This window comes from Geotrypetes seraphini, chromosome 4 (genome assembly GCF_902459505.1).
Source record: "Geotrypetes seraphini chromosome 4, aGeoSer1.1, whole genome shotgun sequence".
Classification (NCBI taxonomy): Eukaryota; Metazoa; Chordata; class Amphibia; order Gymnophiona; family Dermophiidae; genus Geotrypetes; species Geotrypetes seraphini.
The window spans coordinates 109,075,724-109,092,898 of NC_047087.1; the positions used below are offsets into that span (position 1 = coordinate 109,075,724).

General features: G+C 48.2%; 1 protein-coding gene across 2 annotated transcripts in view; it reads left to right on the forward strand.

Moving 5' to 3' along the window:
* The window catches only part of POU2F1 (POU class 2 homeobox 1), a 488,200-nt gene that overhangs the window by 387,745 nt on the left and 83,280 nt on the right, over positions 1-17,175 (forward strand). For both annotated transcript variants that reach the window (XM_033941614.1, XM_033941615.1), the window contains exons 13-14: positions 5,039-5,144; positions 13,692-14,043. In XM_033941614.1, coding sequence (XP_033797505.1) covers positions 5,039-5,144; positions 13,692-14,043 — 458 coding nt within the window. The remainder of the gene's footprint in view (positions 1-5,038; positions 5,145-13,691; positions 14,044-17,175) is intronic.

The following is a 17,175-nucleotide window of genomic DNA, read 5'->3' on the forward strand; positions in this document are numbered from 1 at the left end:
CATCCACAGAGCCCTGGTACGGATAGTGCAAAAGTGTAATGTTACTTTAACTTCTTTAGAAGTCTCAATAATAATAATAACTTTATTCTTATATACCGCCAACAATCTTGCGACTTCTAGGCAAGACCACCCATACTGCACATGTGCAAGTGCCTTCCTCCCAAAGTTGGCTCGTAGGACCATCAGTTTTTAGTTTTTCACAGAGCTAAGACGACGTGTGTCATTGGAGTCTCCAAATGCGCTATTTTTCTCCTTTTGGTGCCTTCCCGGTTCATTTTTTCAATTCTTTTATTTTTCTTTTCTAGCATTTTATTTTCTTGAGAGTTTCTCTCAAAATGTTTTCCCTTTTTTTGGGTCACCCTTTCTTCTTGATTTCTTAGCTTATATCTTTAATTGGGCAGAATTTCACTGCGACTTTCCTTCCCTTTTGTTCCACTCCTTCCCTTCCCCAACTTTTTTGTTTTTATTGTAACCTCCCCTTGTACCCATATTTGTTTATATGTTGGTTGAATTTTTGCCTCCCCTTGTTATGTCTTTTTAATTTTTGTTTTTATTTTCTTTTAATAATATATTATTATCCCAGGACAAGCAGGCAGCCTATTCTCAACATATGGGTGACATCATCCATGGAGCCAGGATACGGACAGCCTCGCAAGCAGACTTGCTTGTAGAAACGTTTTGAGTCAGCCGCACCGCGCATGTGTAAGTGCCTTCCCGCCCAGCACAGGGCGATTCTCCTCAGTTTTCCGCAGAGCCGAGAAGTCTGTACTTTGACACTCTGCTTGAACTTTGTTCGCTTCGTGCCTTCTCTCACCGCGGTTTGTGTTCTTTAAGTCGCGAATCGCTGTGTTACTTTCTTTATTTTCCTTTTTAAAAAAAAACAAAAAACAAGATTTCTTCATTGACTGGCAGGCAAGGCCGCGCAGACGCAGCCTGTGGGTTTCGACTTCGCAGCGGCTGTGCCACGCTATAAAAACGGTCCATCGCAGCGGCTATCTTCCCTCTTATGTCCCGGCCAGTCACGGGCTTCAAGAAGTGTAGCCAGTGCCAGCGTGCGATTTCTCTCACGGACCCACACCACTGATGCCTCAAGTGCCTTGGGCCTGCCCATAATCCAAAGTTGTGCGAGCGCTGTGCTACTCTTCAACCTCGAGCCCTTAAATGTCATGCGAGTTTTAGTGGAAAAACTCTTCAGCATGGACTCTTCGCTGACACCCTCGACCTCGAGTGCTGCTTCGGTCCCATCATCGGTCCTCCTGCTTTCACGACTCCAACCTCGAGCCTCATCAGACCGTCCTCGTTTGGATCGTCTTTAGCCTCGAGTACACCTGCTTTATCTTCCCCTGAACTCCCCTCAGGTCAGATACCTAAGCAGAAGGTTCCTGCGGTGGTCCTCAAGTCTCCACTGCCACCTTGGAGCCTTTAGCATCAGCAAGTGGTCCGGTTTCAGATGCGGATCCACCTTTGCAGGCTTCTCTCCAGACCATGTTGAAGCAGCAATTTGTTCAGTTACTGAGCAAATATGGTTCTGCCTCGATGCTGCCTCCTGTAATCTAGCGTGGGCAATCGGCAGTCTCCCGCGAGGTCGAGTCCCTGCCTGTGCCTCGAGCTGAAGCTTCACTCTATGCAATGGAGCAGAGTTTTTGCGAGTGTCTGGTCTGGCATCTATGCAAGGAGTAGATTCTTTGCGAGTGTCTCGACAGGAATCCTCACACTTCATACAAGGAACAGAGTCTTTGGAAGTGCTTCGAGATTCCCCGATCCAATCCACTGTGTTTCGATCTACAGCTTCTAGCCCTATCCATTCATCAACAGCATTGTCTGTTTCCATACATAGGGCGAAGTCTCCTCGATCCTTGAGACCTGTTTCCAGGCACCACTCTCGTTGCCGATTGAGGCACAAATCTTCTTCTAAAGAGCAGCCTTCTTCGTCTAGGCCTCATTCCAGACCTTCCAGCTCTTCGAGGCCTCCAACTCCTTGCTCGAGGTCACCGTTTCTGGATCCTGAGGAATCAGCTGCTTCCATTGCCTCCTCCAAGTTTCCATATTCTTTGGATTGCCACTTCTCCTGAGAGGCTTCACCTTCGTTCTCACAGATCAGCTGTTTTTCTCTTCCTTTTTTCGTCAGATGGCTGATGACCTGGAAATTCAGTTAGATACTGGTTTTAACTACTCTAAGGAGTATCTCGAGCTCATGCATCTACCTCAACCTCCTGCAGAGTCACTTAAGCTTCCTCTTCACAAGCTTTAGTCTCAAGTTTTCAATCATTGTCTGGATACTCCTTATGCTATACCAGCTGTTCCAGGCAAATTGGACTCGAGGTATAGAACTCTGCATTGTAAAGGGTTTGAGAATTCACAATTATCTCATCAATCCCTCCTTGTAGAGTCTTCTTTGAAAAGAATCCATCCTTCCAGGGTCTATGCTACAGTTCCTCCTGGAAGGGAGAGTAAGACCATGGACAAATTTGGACGCCGTCTATCAAAATGCTATGATGTCCTCCAAAGTCCTCAATTACAACTTTGTCTTCGTTACTTATCTCAAGTTCCTTATTGATCTCCCAGGTTTTCTCAGGAACCTGGATCAACATAGACATTTGAGTTCCAAGAAGTCACTGCTACTCTGTCACAACTCAGATTGTATCTTCTCCAGTCATCTTATGATGCCTTTGAGCTGTCGACTATGGCCACTGTTTTCTCTGTAGCAATGCGCTGCTTGGCCTGGCTTCGCACCATTGACATGGATCCTAATCTTCAGGACTGTCTGGCTCACATTCCTTGTCAGAGCAATGACTTCTTTGATGAATCCATAGAGGCTGCCACTAAGAAGTTGTCTGAACATGAAAAATCTTTTCCTTCCACTGTCAGACCAAAGCCAAAGCCAGCTCCTGCAAACCCTTCACGCCCTACTCTGGTTTTCCAGAGGCGTTATACTCCAAGGGCAACTCCTTACACTCGAGCATCTCCCAAGAAACCGCAGCAACAGATACCTCAGCCTTATGCTACACCTAAGGCTTCGCAGCCTTTTTGACTGTCTAAAACAGAGCATAATTTCCATCGTTCTGCCTCTGTCCTTCCTTCCCCCCTTAGGATCCAACCTCTGGGTGCTGTCAGTAATCAGGGAAGGATACTCTCTTCATTTCACTCAGGTTCCACCAGAGCTTCCTCCAAGAGAGTATCCTTCTAATCCATCCCAGACTGCCCTTCTTCTTCAGTAAGCTCAAGCTCTCCTTCATCTCCGTGTCATCGAGGAAGTTCCCTTGGAACAGCAGAGCAGGGGTTTTTACTCCCGTTACTTCATAGTTCTGAAGAAGTCAGGCGATCTGAGACCCTTTTTGGATCTCAGGGCTCTCAACAAATTTTTAATCAAAGAAAAATTTTGCATGTTGTCCCTGGCGTCCCTTTACCCCCTTCTAGATTAGAACGATTGGTTATGTTCTCTGGATCTCAAGGAGGCTTATACTCACATCCCCATTCATCTGACCTCCCGCAGTACCTCAGATTTCAGGTGGGGAATCTGCATTATCAATACAGAGTGCTACCCTTTGGCCTGGCTTCATCTCCCAGAGTGTTCACCAAGTGCCTGATGGTGGTAGCAGCAGCTCTAAGGAACCGTAATCTCCGGGTGTTTTCCTACCTAGACGACTGGCTCATCAAAGATCAAGTATTACATAAACAAGCAAGGAGGAACAATTCTTTACTTCTTTGCCAAGAAGTTCAACAGATTTGGCACTGGGCAATTTCTCACAACATATTTCTCAAGGCGATTTACATTCAAGGAAAAAAAAATTCTCGCAGACAAGCTCAGCAGATTTCTCCAGCCACACGAGTGGATGATCAACTCAGCAGTCTTGCATCAGATATTTTCTCTGGAGGACACCTCAGTTTGACCTGTTTGCATCTCCTCTCAATCACAAACTGCCTCAGTTTTGCTCCAGACAGTACTCTCCCCAGCATCTGGAAATGGATGCTTTCCTCCTGGATTGGACGCACAAGTTCCTATATGCGTTTCCACCAATTCCTCTTATTCTCAATACCCTTGTCAAGCTCAAACAAGAGTCGGCCACCATGATTCTCATAGCTCCTCGGTGGCCCAGACAACACTGGTTCTCCCTTCTACTTCAGCTCACTGTCAAAGATCCAGTACCCCTGCAAATTTTTCCTTCTCTTCTGACACAGAGTCAAGGATCTCTTCTGCATCCCATTCTTCAGTCATTGCACCTGACAGCTTGGTACCTCTCGGGATGACATGAGCTGACAGTCATCTTTGCAATCCTGTCCGACTTATCCTGGAAGTGTCAAGAAAACCGTCTACACTACAGAGCTACCAACAGAAGTGGACACAGTTTGCCTTGTGGTGTACTCTTCATCATCATGATGTTGCTTCCACCCCTATATCCTCAGTATTGGATTACCTTCTACATTTATCCAACTCCATCCCATTCTAGTAAGCTAGGAAGTCCCACATGTGAGAATATGCTGCCTGCTTGTCCTGGGATAAAGCACAGTTACTTACCATAGCAGGTGTTATCCAGGAGCAGCAGGCAGATATTCTCACAACCCTCCCACCTCCTCTAGTTGGCTTCTTAGCTTGTTTACTGAACTGATGGTCCCACAAGCTGACGTCAGGCAGGAAGGTACTCGCGCATGCGCAGTATGAGTGGTCTCGAGCCTTCTAAAGAAGTTAAAGTGACAATACACTTTTGCACTGTCCATACCAGGACTCTATGGATGACATTGCTCATTTGTGACAATATCCACCTGCTTTCCCTGGGTAACACCTATTACAGGTAAGTAACTGTGCTATACTGCTGGAAAGGCTGATGAAAGCAAACAAAATTAAGATTTAAAGAAGGCCTCATTTTGTGTTTCTAAAAGATCTGTTATCAGATCGGTCACTCCTATGTTCTACCTTTTGTATATTTATTTGCTTTAGAAGAGAAATTAAGTTGATTTAAATTGAAGATGAGTCTAGATTGAAAATTATAAATCTTTTTGGGGGTCATATTTCTGATATTTTAACTTTTTTATCCTCTAGGTGGCTGCCGCACCAAACCTTATATGTAGCACAGCTACCGCATTGACAGTAAACCCAGTGCTCCCTTTAACCAGTGCTGCTGCTGTAACCAGCGTCTCTGCTACAGGTAAGATCTTGTTCACCCAGCCTTTATTTTAACTCTACTTCTCACTCAGGGATTTCCTTATTTTAAAAACTGCTTTTGAATATTCTGTCCTCTTTGTTCCTTTTATTTAAAATTCTGCAATCTTAAGTCCCAGAAATCATGTTGGTCCTGGAGTAAACTGTAATTTTTGTAAGTTAGTGAGGAGTCAATATGCACTGACCAGAAGAGACAGACACTGGATGATGGCATTTAGGATCTCAAGGTAATGAAGCAATAGCCAGAGGAATACTGGGATGTCAGAAATAGGCATAACCAAGAGGAATAGAGAGGTGATAATATCTATTTGCAGGCCATAGATGTGGCCTCACCTAGAGTATTGTGTTTAGTTCTGAGGGTCATGTCTTTTTTTTTTTTTGTACTTTATCTTTATTGAGTTTAAATTATATGATAACACAATCATAATGAATAAAACAGTATCCACCTTACAGTACATAACATAAAAGAATATAAGGAAAATTTTAACATTCTTTCTACTGTTAATTAGTCCACAAATAATGAGGGAGAAGTATCACAAATCGGAGACTAATTAATTAATCCAGCAAATCATAAGAAATTTAGGCTGACTGAAGTGGACCCAATTAACTAACTTGGAACATTTTCTTGGTTACAAATAGGGGTACTTGCACACATCACCTCCTTATCTAATATAAACCTCGATAACTGTGCAGATTCAAAAAAGATATATTTAGCTCCCCTATAATTAACTAAGCATTTACAGGGGTATCTCAAAATAAATGTAGCTCCAATTTTTAACACCTGTGGTCTCAAGAGCAAAAACTGTTTCCTTTTTTTTTTGAGTTATCCTAGAAACATCTGGATACATTCTTATTTTTTGATTCAAAAACAAAACATCTTTATATTTAAAAAACAACTTCAAAAGCCATTCTCTATCTGAATCTAATGCTAATTGTACAAAAAGTGTGGCAACCATTAATTCCTCTGATTCTGACTTCTCTAATAAGTTTGTTAAGTCCAATACATCTATTACTGGTTCTTGTTTGTCCTCCGGAGTCTTCTTCTTTCCCAAGGGAATATAATATATTTTTGAAATTGGTGGAAAGGAACTCTGTGGGACTTTTAGAATCTCCGAAAGATACCGTTTAAACATATCAAGAGCTGTAGTGGATATTAACTTTGGAAAATTAATCAGTCTCAAATTTTATCTCCGTACTACATTTTCAAGAACCTCCATCTTGAAATTGATATTATCATTATCCCTCATAAGGAGCTGATTTTGTGCTCCCAATATTTCCAACTTTTTTTCCTGCTCAAGTGATTTTTTCTCAATGTTCACCATAACTTCCAATTTTCTTTCATGTTCTAATGATTTTTCCTCCAATTTGCCCACTTTTTTTTGCAATTTTAAAGTCTCAGAAAGTATCCCTGCAGAATGAGTAGACAGAGTTTGCAATTGATTTCCCAGGGAAATCTGTAATGTTGAGATTGCCTCCCAAATTGAGTTTAAATCCACCACTGAAAGCTTTTCTAGAGGAGCTAGGAAACATTTAATATCCAAATCTTTAAGTTGCTCAGTACCTGTTTGAGAATTTAGAGGTAATGGTGATTCTTGCCGTTCCTCCATTTTCCCCAAGACCTCCTGCATTGGAAATGCTGTAGACATTCTCCGGGCTGCCAGTTCTTCATTTTCCTCCTCCTCACAGCTCCCGGAAGTTACCGCCACGCTCTCTTCACTCTCCTCACCCTGCAAACACAGTTGAGGGAGTGGCTGCGCCGGTGTGTCTCGTTCCTCCGGAGAGAAGCTGACCGCCTCAAAAGAGGTGGAAGGGCTTTCCGAAACGCCCCCACCTTGCACCGAGGACTCTCTCACCGGATCTCGTTGGGCCCAGCGTTCGACAAACGCGTCCATAGGGCCAGGTAATTGATGTGACTCGGGTTCAATAGGAAAAACCTGAGTTTTGGACTTGCGCTTCACCATTATTAGGAAGATAGGCTCAGGAGCGTTCAGCCAAATGACTTCAGTCCGCCATCTTAATTGACTCCTCCCGGCCATGTCTTAAAAGGGATATAAAGAGGTTAGAAATAAAAACATTAGAATAGCCTTACTGGGTCAGACCAATGGTTCATCTAGCCCAGTATTCTGTCTTCACCGATGCCAATCCAAGTCACAAATACCTGGCAAAAACTAAAATAGTAGCAGTATTCCATGCCACTGATCCAGGGCAAGCAGTGGCTTCCCCCATTTCGGTCTCAACAGCAGACTATGGACTTTTCTTCCAGGACCTTGTCCAAACCTTTTTTAAAACCAGCTACATTAACCACTCTTACCACATCCTCTGGTAATGCATTCCAAATAGTTTAAGGAAAGGCAACCAAAATGGTTTCAAGATCTGTACCAAAAACACTAAGAGATGAAACTAGAAGACCTCGATGTGTTCACTTAGAAAGAGAGTAGAGGTGGGAGGGGGGAATGTAATACAGACATTTAAATACTTAAAAGATATTTACCGTATTTTCACGCAGATAACGCGCACCCGTGTATAACGCGCACACGGGTATAGCGCGCAGAAATCACGATATTATGTATAAAAACTTTTGTATACTGCGCTCACGGGTATAACGCGCATGCTGCCCGACTGTCCTTTCGCCCGCCCCGACTCTCCTCTGGCCACCCCGACTCTCCTTTCACCCGCCCCGACTCTCCTCTGACCACCCCGACTCTCCGTGCGCTGTCCCGACTCTCTGTTTACCCGCCCTGCCCCCCCCCCCCCCCCCCCCGGCAGGACCACTCGCACCCCCACCCCGAAGGACCACCGACTCCCCGACAATATCGGGCCAGAAGGGAGCCCAAACCCTCCTGGCCACGGCGACCCCCTACCCCCACCCGCACTACATTAAGGGCAGGAGGGATCCCAGGCCCTCCTGCCCTCGACGCAAACCCCCCTCACTCCAACGACCGCCCCCCCCCCCCCCAAGAACCTCCGACCGCCCCCTCATAAATGCTTTTATTAGAAGCTTATGGCTTGCCCACTAAATATCCTCCCTTCTGGAAGACACAGCATAGAGTCTAATAAGAGCCCACGAGATACAAAAGTTTTTCTACATAGTTCCCACCCCGCCCGACGCCCGATTCACCCCCCCCAGCAGGACCGCTCGCACCCCCACCCCGAACGACCGCTCGCACGCGCTCCCACCCGCACCCACGATCGGAGCAAGAGGGAGCCCAAGCCCTCTTGCCCGGCCGACTCCCCGACAATATCGGGCCAGGAGGGAGCCCAAACCCTCCTGGCCACGGCGACCCCCTACCCCCACCCCGCACTACATTACGGGCAGGAGGGATCCCAGGCCCTCCTGCCCTTGACGCAAACCCCCCTCCCTCCAACGACCGCCCCCCCCAAGAACCTCCGACCGCCCCCCCAGCCGACCCGCGACCCCCCTGGCCGACCCCCACGACACCCCCACCCCCCTTCCCCGTACCTTTGGTAGTTGGCCGGACAGACGGGAGCCAAACCCGCCTGTCCGGCAGGCAGCCAACGACGAAATGAGGCCGGATTGGCCCATCCGTCCCAAAGCTCCGCCTACTGGTGGGGCCTAAGGCGCGTGGGCCAATCAGAATAGGCCCTGGTGCCTTAGGTCCCACCTGGGGGCGCGGCCTGAGGCACATGGTCGGGTTGGGCCCATGTGCCTCAGGCCACGCCCCCAGGTGGGACCTAAGGCTCCAGGGCCTATTCTGATTGGCCCACGCGCCTTAGGCCCCACCAGTAGGAGGAGCTTTGGGACGGATGGGCCAATCCGGCCTCATTCTGTCGTTGGCTGCCTGCCGGACAGGCGGGTTTGGCTCCCGTCTGTCCGGCCAACTACCAAAGGTACGGGGAAGGGGGGTGGGGGTGTCGTGGGGGTCGGCCAGGGGGGTCGCGGGGCGGCTGGGGGGGCGGTCGGGGGGTCTTGGGGGGGGGCGGGCGTTGGAGGGAGGGGGGTTTGCGTCGAGGGCAGGAGGGCCTGGGATCCCTCCTGCCCGTAATGTAGTGCGGGGTGGGGGTAGGGGGTCGCCGTGGCCAGGAGGGTTTGGGCTCCCTCCTGGCCCGATATTGTCGGGGAGTCGGCCGGGCAAGAGGGCTTGGGCTCCCTCTTGCTCCGATCGCGGGTGCGGGTGGGAGCGCGTGCGAGCGGTCGTTCGGGGTGGGGGTGCGAGCGGTCCTGCTGGGGGGGGGGTGAATCGGGCGTCGGGCGTGGTGGGAACTATGTAGAAAAACTTTTGTATACCGCGCTCACGCGTATAACGCGCGAGGGGTATGCGCGGTAGGTAAAAACGCGTATAACGCGCGCGTTATATGCGTGAAAATACGGTAATGCAAAAGGAACACACCCCTTTTTAGTGGAAAGGAGACAAGATCATGGTAGATTCTAGAAAGCCTTTCTGGAAGAGATGGTAGAGACAACAAAGTAAAGAAAAAATAAATTCACAATGAGATAGACCTAAAGGGTTCCTGGAATTAAGAGGATGGTAACCAAGGCATGGAGAAATCTGAGTGGCAATTTAACTCATAATAAACATGATATGAATGCTTTATGTTCCAAATATTGCACTGGAGTAGCCTATGCAAAACAGCAATACATTTCTTAACAAATACCGTATTTTCGCGGATATAACGCGCGCGTTATACGCGTTTTTACCTACCGCGCATACCCCTCGCGCGTTATACACGTGAGCGCGGTATACAAAAGTTTTTCTACATAGTTCCCACCCCGCCCGACGCCCGATTCACCCCCCCCAGCAGGACCGCTCGCACCCCCACCCCGAACGACCGCTTGCACGCGCTCCCACCCGCACCCGCGATCGGAGCAAGAGGGAGCCCAAGCCCTCTTGCCCGGCCGACTCCCCGACAATATCGGGCCAGGAGGGAGCCCAAACCCTCCTGGCCACGGCGACCCCCTACCCCCACCCCGCACTACATTACGGGCAGGAGGGATCCCAGGCCCTCCTGCCCTCGACGCAAACCCCCCTCCCTCCCTCCAACGACCGCCCCCCCCAAGAACCTCCAGCCGACCCGCGACCCCCCTGGCCGACCCCCACGACACCCCCACCCCCCTTCCCCGTACCTTTGCTAGTTGGCCGGACAGACGGGAGCCAAACCCGCCTGTCCGGCAGGCAGCCAACGACGGAATGAGGCCGGATTGGCCCATCCGTCCCAAAGCTCCGCCTACTGGTGGGGCCTAAGGCGCGTGGGCCAATCAGAATAGGCCCTGGAGCCTTAGGTCCCACCTGGGGGCGTGGCCTGAGGCACATGGGCCCAACCCGACCATGTGCCTCAGGCCGCGCCCCCAGGTGGGACCTAAGGCTCCAGGGCCTATTCTGATTGGCCCACACGCCTTAGGCCCCACCAGTAGGCGGAGCTTTGGGACGGATGGGCCAATCCGGCCTCATTCCGTCGTTGGCTGCCTGCCGGACAGGCTGGTTTGGCTCCCGTCTGTCCGGCCAACTAGCAAAGGTACGGGGAAGGGGGGTGGGGGTGTCGTGGGGGTCGGCCAGGGGGGTCGCGGGTCGGCTGGGGGGGCGGTCGGAGGTTCTTGGGGGGGGGCGGTCATTGGAGGGAGGGAGGGGGGTTTGCGTCGAGGGCAGGAGGGCCTGGGATCCCTCCTGCCCGTAATGTAGTGCGGGGTGGGGGTAGGGGGTCGCCGTGGCCAGGAGGGTTTGGGCTCCCTCCTGGCCCGATATTGTCGGGGAGTCGGCCGGGCAAGAGGGCTTGGGCTCCCTCTTGCTCCGATCGCGGGTGCGGGTGGGAGCGCGTGCGAGCGGACGTTCGGGGTGGGGGTGCGAGCGGTCCTGCTGGGGGGGGTGTGAATCGGGCGTCGGGCGGGGTGGGGGTAGGGGGTCGCCGTGGCCAGGAGGGTTTGGGCTCCCTTCTGGCCCGATATTGTCGGGGAGTCGGCGGTCCTTCGGGGTGGGGGTGCGAGTGGTCCTGCCGGGGGGGGGGGGGCAGGGCCGGGCGGGTAAACGGAGAGTCGGGACAGCGCACGGAGAGTCGGGGTGGCCAGAGGAGAGTCGGGGCGGGCGAAAGGAGAGTCGGGGTGGCCAGAGGAGAGTCGGGGCGGGCGAAAGGAGAGTCGGGGTGGCCAGAGGAGAGTCGGGGCGGGCGAAAGGACAGTCGGGCAGCATGCGCGTTATACCCGTGAGCGCGGTATACAAAAGTTTTTATACATAATATTGTGGTTTCTGCGCGCTATACCCGTGTGCGCGTTTTACACGGGTGCGCGTTATATCCGCGAAAATACGGTACTAGAGTATTTTGCACAGCATGGCAATTATGCAGGGCCGGAATGTGCCTCGGGTCCGAGGACATCAGGGAGGGGCCTGATGATCTGGGTACCTGCGTGTCTCCCTCCCTTCTGTGCAATTGATGTAGCATTTTCATTGCCACCCCCCAGTGTTATCTTCTGGCTGTCTTCCTCTTCCTTACCGCCGCAGTGCACAAAGCCAAGGTGTCGGCTCCTATGTGCGTCCTGCGCCTGAACCGGAAGCCTTCTCTCAGATGTCGCAACATCAGAGGGAAGGCTTCTGGATGAAGCCCAAGACGCACCAGGGAAACAACAAAGGGTAGGGGGAATGATTTGATTCTCAATTTAGTGATTGAATTGTGTCAATTTTGAGAATTTTCATCTGCTGTCTATATTTTGTACTGTTCAGGAAGAAATGCATTTGTTTCTTTTTCTCTGTAATACATAGTCTTGAATCTTAGGGTTTCGTTTGTATATATTAGTACTTTTAGTTTTTGGTCCCGTATTTGCATAGGGGTTGTTTGTGTTCTTGTAGGAATGAAGTTGAGAAGCATACAGTATGCTTTGTGTAGTTTAATTTTGTGGTTAACCATTATGTGTTGTTAATAAGATGATATCAGTGTTCTTCAACCGCCGGTCCGCCTTTTATTTCTGCCAGTCCATAGGTGTAAAAGGGTTGAAGAACATTGATTTAAGGTACTTTGTATATGCATCTACCTAATTTGGATGAATCTCTACTGGACAGGCTAGATGAACCATTTTGGTTTTTATCTGCTGTCATTTACTATTCAGATCTCTTATTATGACTGCTCAAAAAGCTGCAGTATACTGTATAAGTCTTTTTGAAAAGTGTTGCAACCAACAAATGATGTAATTTTAAGTCTTTGTAGTGATACTACGTAACACTTTATACAGCCACATGTGGACTGTATAGAGTGGTGGTTTTTGAATTTTTTAAATGACCTGATTGATATATTGCATGTTTATATCCTTTTTGTGTATTTTGGGGAAACTTGTATTTCTTATAGATTATTATACTTTTTAGATTTGATATCTATGAATCTTATCTTTGTATACAAATGAATTTTTCACTAACTAGTATGAAAGTGAATCTGTTCTTATCAAGATTCTTTTTATTGATGTGATTGTGTAACTAAGATACTTGCCACTGGCATAATTTTTAGAGGGATCCTGTCTCTTGTACTTATTGAAGTCCTGGGGTTCCTTCTCTCTCATCTATCATTTTAGATGGGAGAGTGGAACAATAAGGTGATATTGTACTGTGGGCTTATTCTGGAAGGTGTGCTTGATAATAATATCCTAATAAGTCCTAGTTTGGAACAAGAAAGGTGAGAACCCTGGAGATGGAATATAATTTTAAACATTGACAGATGGACCTACAGGACAGAAAGACAACTTTTCCCCACTCTGTCATTCTCTCTCTCTCTCTCTCTCTCTCTGTCTCTGTGAATGTTCACTGTTTCCTACCTAAGCTTAACCTACCAAATTTATTTGTTTAGGATTGTCAACTGCCTTACTTTTATAATTTTACCACAAACTATGTACAAATACTATTCTATGAAAGTTCTAGCTCAACTAGAACTGATTATACAGGTGTTTGAAGTGACCTAGGGGAGCACTGTTTTGAGATTCAATTTGAATTGAAGGTGCTTTGTAACATGTAAATATTTTTATTATCTAAGTTCAAAAACATAGGGCTCCTTTTACGAAGCCATGTTAGCAGTTTAACGCGTGTGATAGTGCGTGCTAATTTGCCGGCCGCACTAGCCACTACCGCCTCCTCTTTGAGCAGGCGGTAGTTTTTCGGCTAGCGCAGGGGTTAGCGTGCGCTAAAAAGGTGCGTGCGATAAAGCCGCTAACACGGCTTCGTAAAAGGAGCCCATAGTTTCAGGATTTCAAGACTGCCCAAGGTCCTTGCTCTGCCCTGTCCCTCTCCCCTACTCAGATTGTAATAATTTTGATCTGGCTTCTGAGTTTCATAATATTCTTCAATCCTGGATATATTATTATTCCGAAACATACAGAAATTGAGTGCAGGTAGTAGGATTAAGCTGTATCAACTGTTCTCTTAGGGACCAGAGTATGAATGCTATGTTTAGTCATTTGCAAATTAAAACTCTGATATTGTTGTTTTGTTTCTTTGAGTGCTGGTTCTTTCTGTTCATTTGGGATAACAAGGGCAGGTCTTGGCTTTAGCTGATTTGTTTCGAAAAGTTTTATGACTTTTTCTGACCAGGTTTATCTTCTTCTTAGGCACAACAGGCACAGGCTCTACCAACACGGCAACTGTGATCTCCACAGCACCTCTAGTTTCCTCGGTTATGACATCACCATCTCTAAGCCCTTCCCCTTCTGCCTCAGCCTCCGCCTCAGAAGCATCCAGTGCCAGTGATACCAGCACAACGCAGACCACCTCCACCCCACTGACTTCCACACTTGGGACCAGCCAGGTGATGGTGACAGCATCTGGGCTGCAAACGGCGGCTACCAATGTGCTACAGGGAGCAGCAGCCGCACAGCTGCCTGCAAATGCAAGTCTCGCTGCCATGGCTGCCGCAGCGGGGCTCAACCCAGGCCTGATGGCACCCTCGCAGTTTGCAGCTGGGTAAGGAACTATATTAACTTGGTCCTAGTATTACTGGAATTGGCCTTTTCCTGGCACAGCTTAGGAATCATAGTCCCTGGAGATATTTTCCTAATTCCAACAGAATGCCACCAAACAATAAAATCCACAAACCAAAGATGGAATAAGTGTTTTTACCTTTATTCTGTATAGCCATAAACACTAAAACCAATCAAAAAAGAAAGTGTATCCTTTACTCACCACTTTATATTCGTATAATGTCGGATAAAACTGTCCTGTCTCTTGTCCCAACCCTGATTCCTGGAGATTAGCAAGATTGCTTTCCTGTTCTCTTCTTTGCGTTTTATCTCCGCTTCCTCTTTCTCGTCAAATTCTATGATGATTGGTTATATTCTGTGCTTTCTATTGGTGTATATGCTACCTTTGCTTGTGTTTGTTACATTTTGTAATAAACATGTTTTGCTAGACAAGCTGAAAACTGATACATTTGGCAAAACTAGTCTGTGTTTATTCTTTGGTATTTGCCTAATTATTTCTGACCTATACAGTGGTACCTTGGATTACGAGCATAATCCGTTCCAGGAGCATGCTCGTAATCCAAAATGCTGGTTTATCAAAGTGAGTTTCCCCATAGGAAATAATGGAAACTCGCTTTGATACGTTCCCACCCCCCGAGGCCAGCAGCGCTGCTCTATCCCCCACCCACCCCCCACGAGAACCGGCATTGCTCCCCCCAAAGGACCCCCTGCGATCCGGCACCCCCCCTCCCCCCCCAGCCGCTTCTTACTGTCATCTGGGCCTGGGCACCGGCACCAGTATGTCCTGTGTGTTGAGATCGGCCTCCTCTTCTTGCTGGGCCTTGAGCATCTGTGCATGCTCAAGGCCTGCGAGTTCACGCTCTCTCCGAGATTCTCGGAGAGAACGTGAACTCGCAAGCCTTGAGCATGCGCAGATGCTCAAGGCCCAGCAAGAAGAGGAGGCCGATCTTCAGGCACCGGCACCAACGCACAGGACATGCCGGTGCCAGTGCCCAGGCCCAGATGACAGTAAGAAGCGGCAGAGGGGTGCCCAATCGCGGCCCAGGGGGGGGGGTGCCGGATCGCGGGGGGGGAGGGTGCTAGTTGGGGCTCATCTGCCACCAACCTTAACGGTTTCATTTATTTTTTGGTTCATGGTTGCAGGCTTGTTTTATGGGGCTTTGTTACAGCTGTTGTAAAACTTTGCATTGGATTTTGAGGAAGTTCAAGAGTGCTAATCCATCCTTCTGTCTTTTAGGAGGGAAGTAGTTCAGTATGATGAGTAATTTGAATACTGGGTGGCTCAGGAGAATGGTCACAGAATTAAAGGGCTAGATTCACTAAGCAAACCAATCATGTACCGATGACTCCTTTGCGACCCGATTTCCCTCCGGCCCGATTCACTAACCTCTCCTGCGATCTGCTTCCGATCTGTGCATGTAAATGAGGGGAAACGGCATGCAAAGTAGGCAGGGATGCGATTCACTAAACAGAAGAAAGAAGACTGATTGGACTTTCCGATCCGAAGTGAAGCGACTGCTGAGGACCAGTCGCGTCACTTCTTACCAATTCTCCTGCCCTTTAAAACCACAAGCTGGCAATGCCCTTTTGCAGAATACATAATAAGTAAGTCTCGGATTGGCTGAGGCGCCTCAGGCCCCTCCCAAGGAAGAAACCCAAGAAACCTGAGCCAATCAGGGCCTTAGGCCCCGCCTCATGCATCACATGATGCACTGTGGCAGGGTATAAGGCCTCAGACTCGTTGCAGGAGGCATTGGAGCAGGAGGGATTGAGCACCCCTCCTGCTTCGTTAAAGGTACGGGGAGGGGGTGCGGGGAGGGGACCTGGAATGGGGAGAGGGCATCCAGGGGGTGATTGGAGGGAGTTAGCATCCCTCCTGCCATTTGGTTTTGGATGGGTGTGGAGGCATTGGAGCAGGAAGGATTGAGCACCCTTCCTGCTTCATTAAAGGTACAGGAGAGACCGGAGGTGAGGCATCCCTTGGGTGGCAATAGGGATCCCTTGGGTGGCCTCCCTCCTGCCATCGGGGTTTTTTATTTTGGGGGGTGAGGGTCAGGGAGTGGGGATGGGGCACTTGGGAGAGGGGGGGGGGTTAATTTAAAAAAAAAAAACCGGGCTGATATTTTGCGTGTGTAAAACGCGCAAAATATCTGCCCAATTTAAAAAAAAAATTTAAAAGCCAGCAGAAGCCCTGACAGGAGGCTGCTTCTCCTATTACTACTGTCAGGGCTTTAGCGATCCATTCAGTCGGTTGGGGGGCATATTAACGATCGTCCCCATTTGCATGCAGGCCTTTTGTGAATTCATCAGCCTGCATGCAATCGGGCACAGATCGGACACGGTTCTGGAGTTTGTGACTCTAGCCCAAAGAGCTTTTTAGCTCTAGGCTATCAGTTCAAATTCAAGCTCAGTTTGTCTGTGAGAATTGAGATGGTATTAATTGCCACTGAGTTCTTGGGCCATAGCAGAGAGATTATCTTGTTGGGGAAGGGTTGGGACTTGATATACCACCTTTCTGTAGTTACAGCTGAAGTGGTTTACATATTATATACCAGTACTTAATTTTGTACCTGGGGTAATGGAGGGTTAAGTGACTTACCCATAGTCAAAAAGAGCTGCAGTGGGAATCGAACCCAGGTTCTCAGGGCATTCCACTAAACTACTCCACCACTCTTTATTTTATATATGTTTAAATATGATTTTAATGTTTGTTTTTAGTAACTCTAATACAAATTTTTTTATTGTGAACTGCCTTGATATCTATGATTGAAAGGTGATATATTAAGTCAAATAAATATCTACTAAAAACCACAGAAAAAGAAGTCGCAGAGTGAATTTCTGTGCAATTCAACCACTGAACTCTAAAGTATTTGTCACTGGAAGACTATTTTAAAACATGTTAAATATAATGGTCAAAGGACTTGCATGCCTTTAAACCAGTGGTCTCAAACTCGCGGCCCGGGGGCCACATGCGGCCCGCCAGGTACTATTTTGAGGGCCTTGGTATGTTTATCATAATCACAAAAGTAAAATAAAAGAGTTTCTTGATCATATATCTCTTTAGCTATAAATGACAATATTATTATTAAGACTTAGCCAAAAGGAAAGATTTATA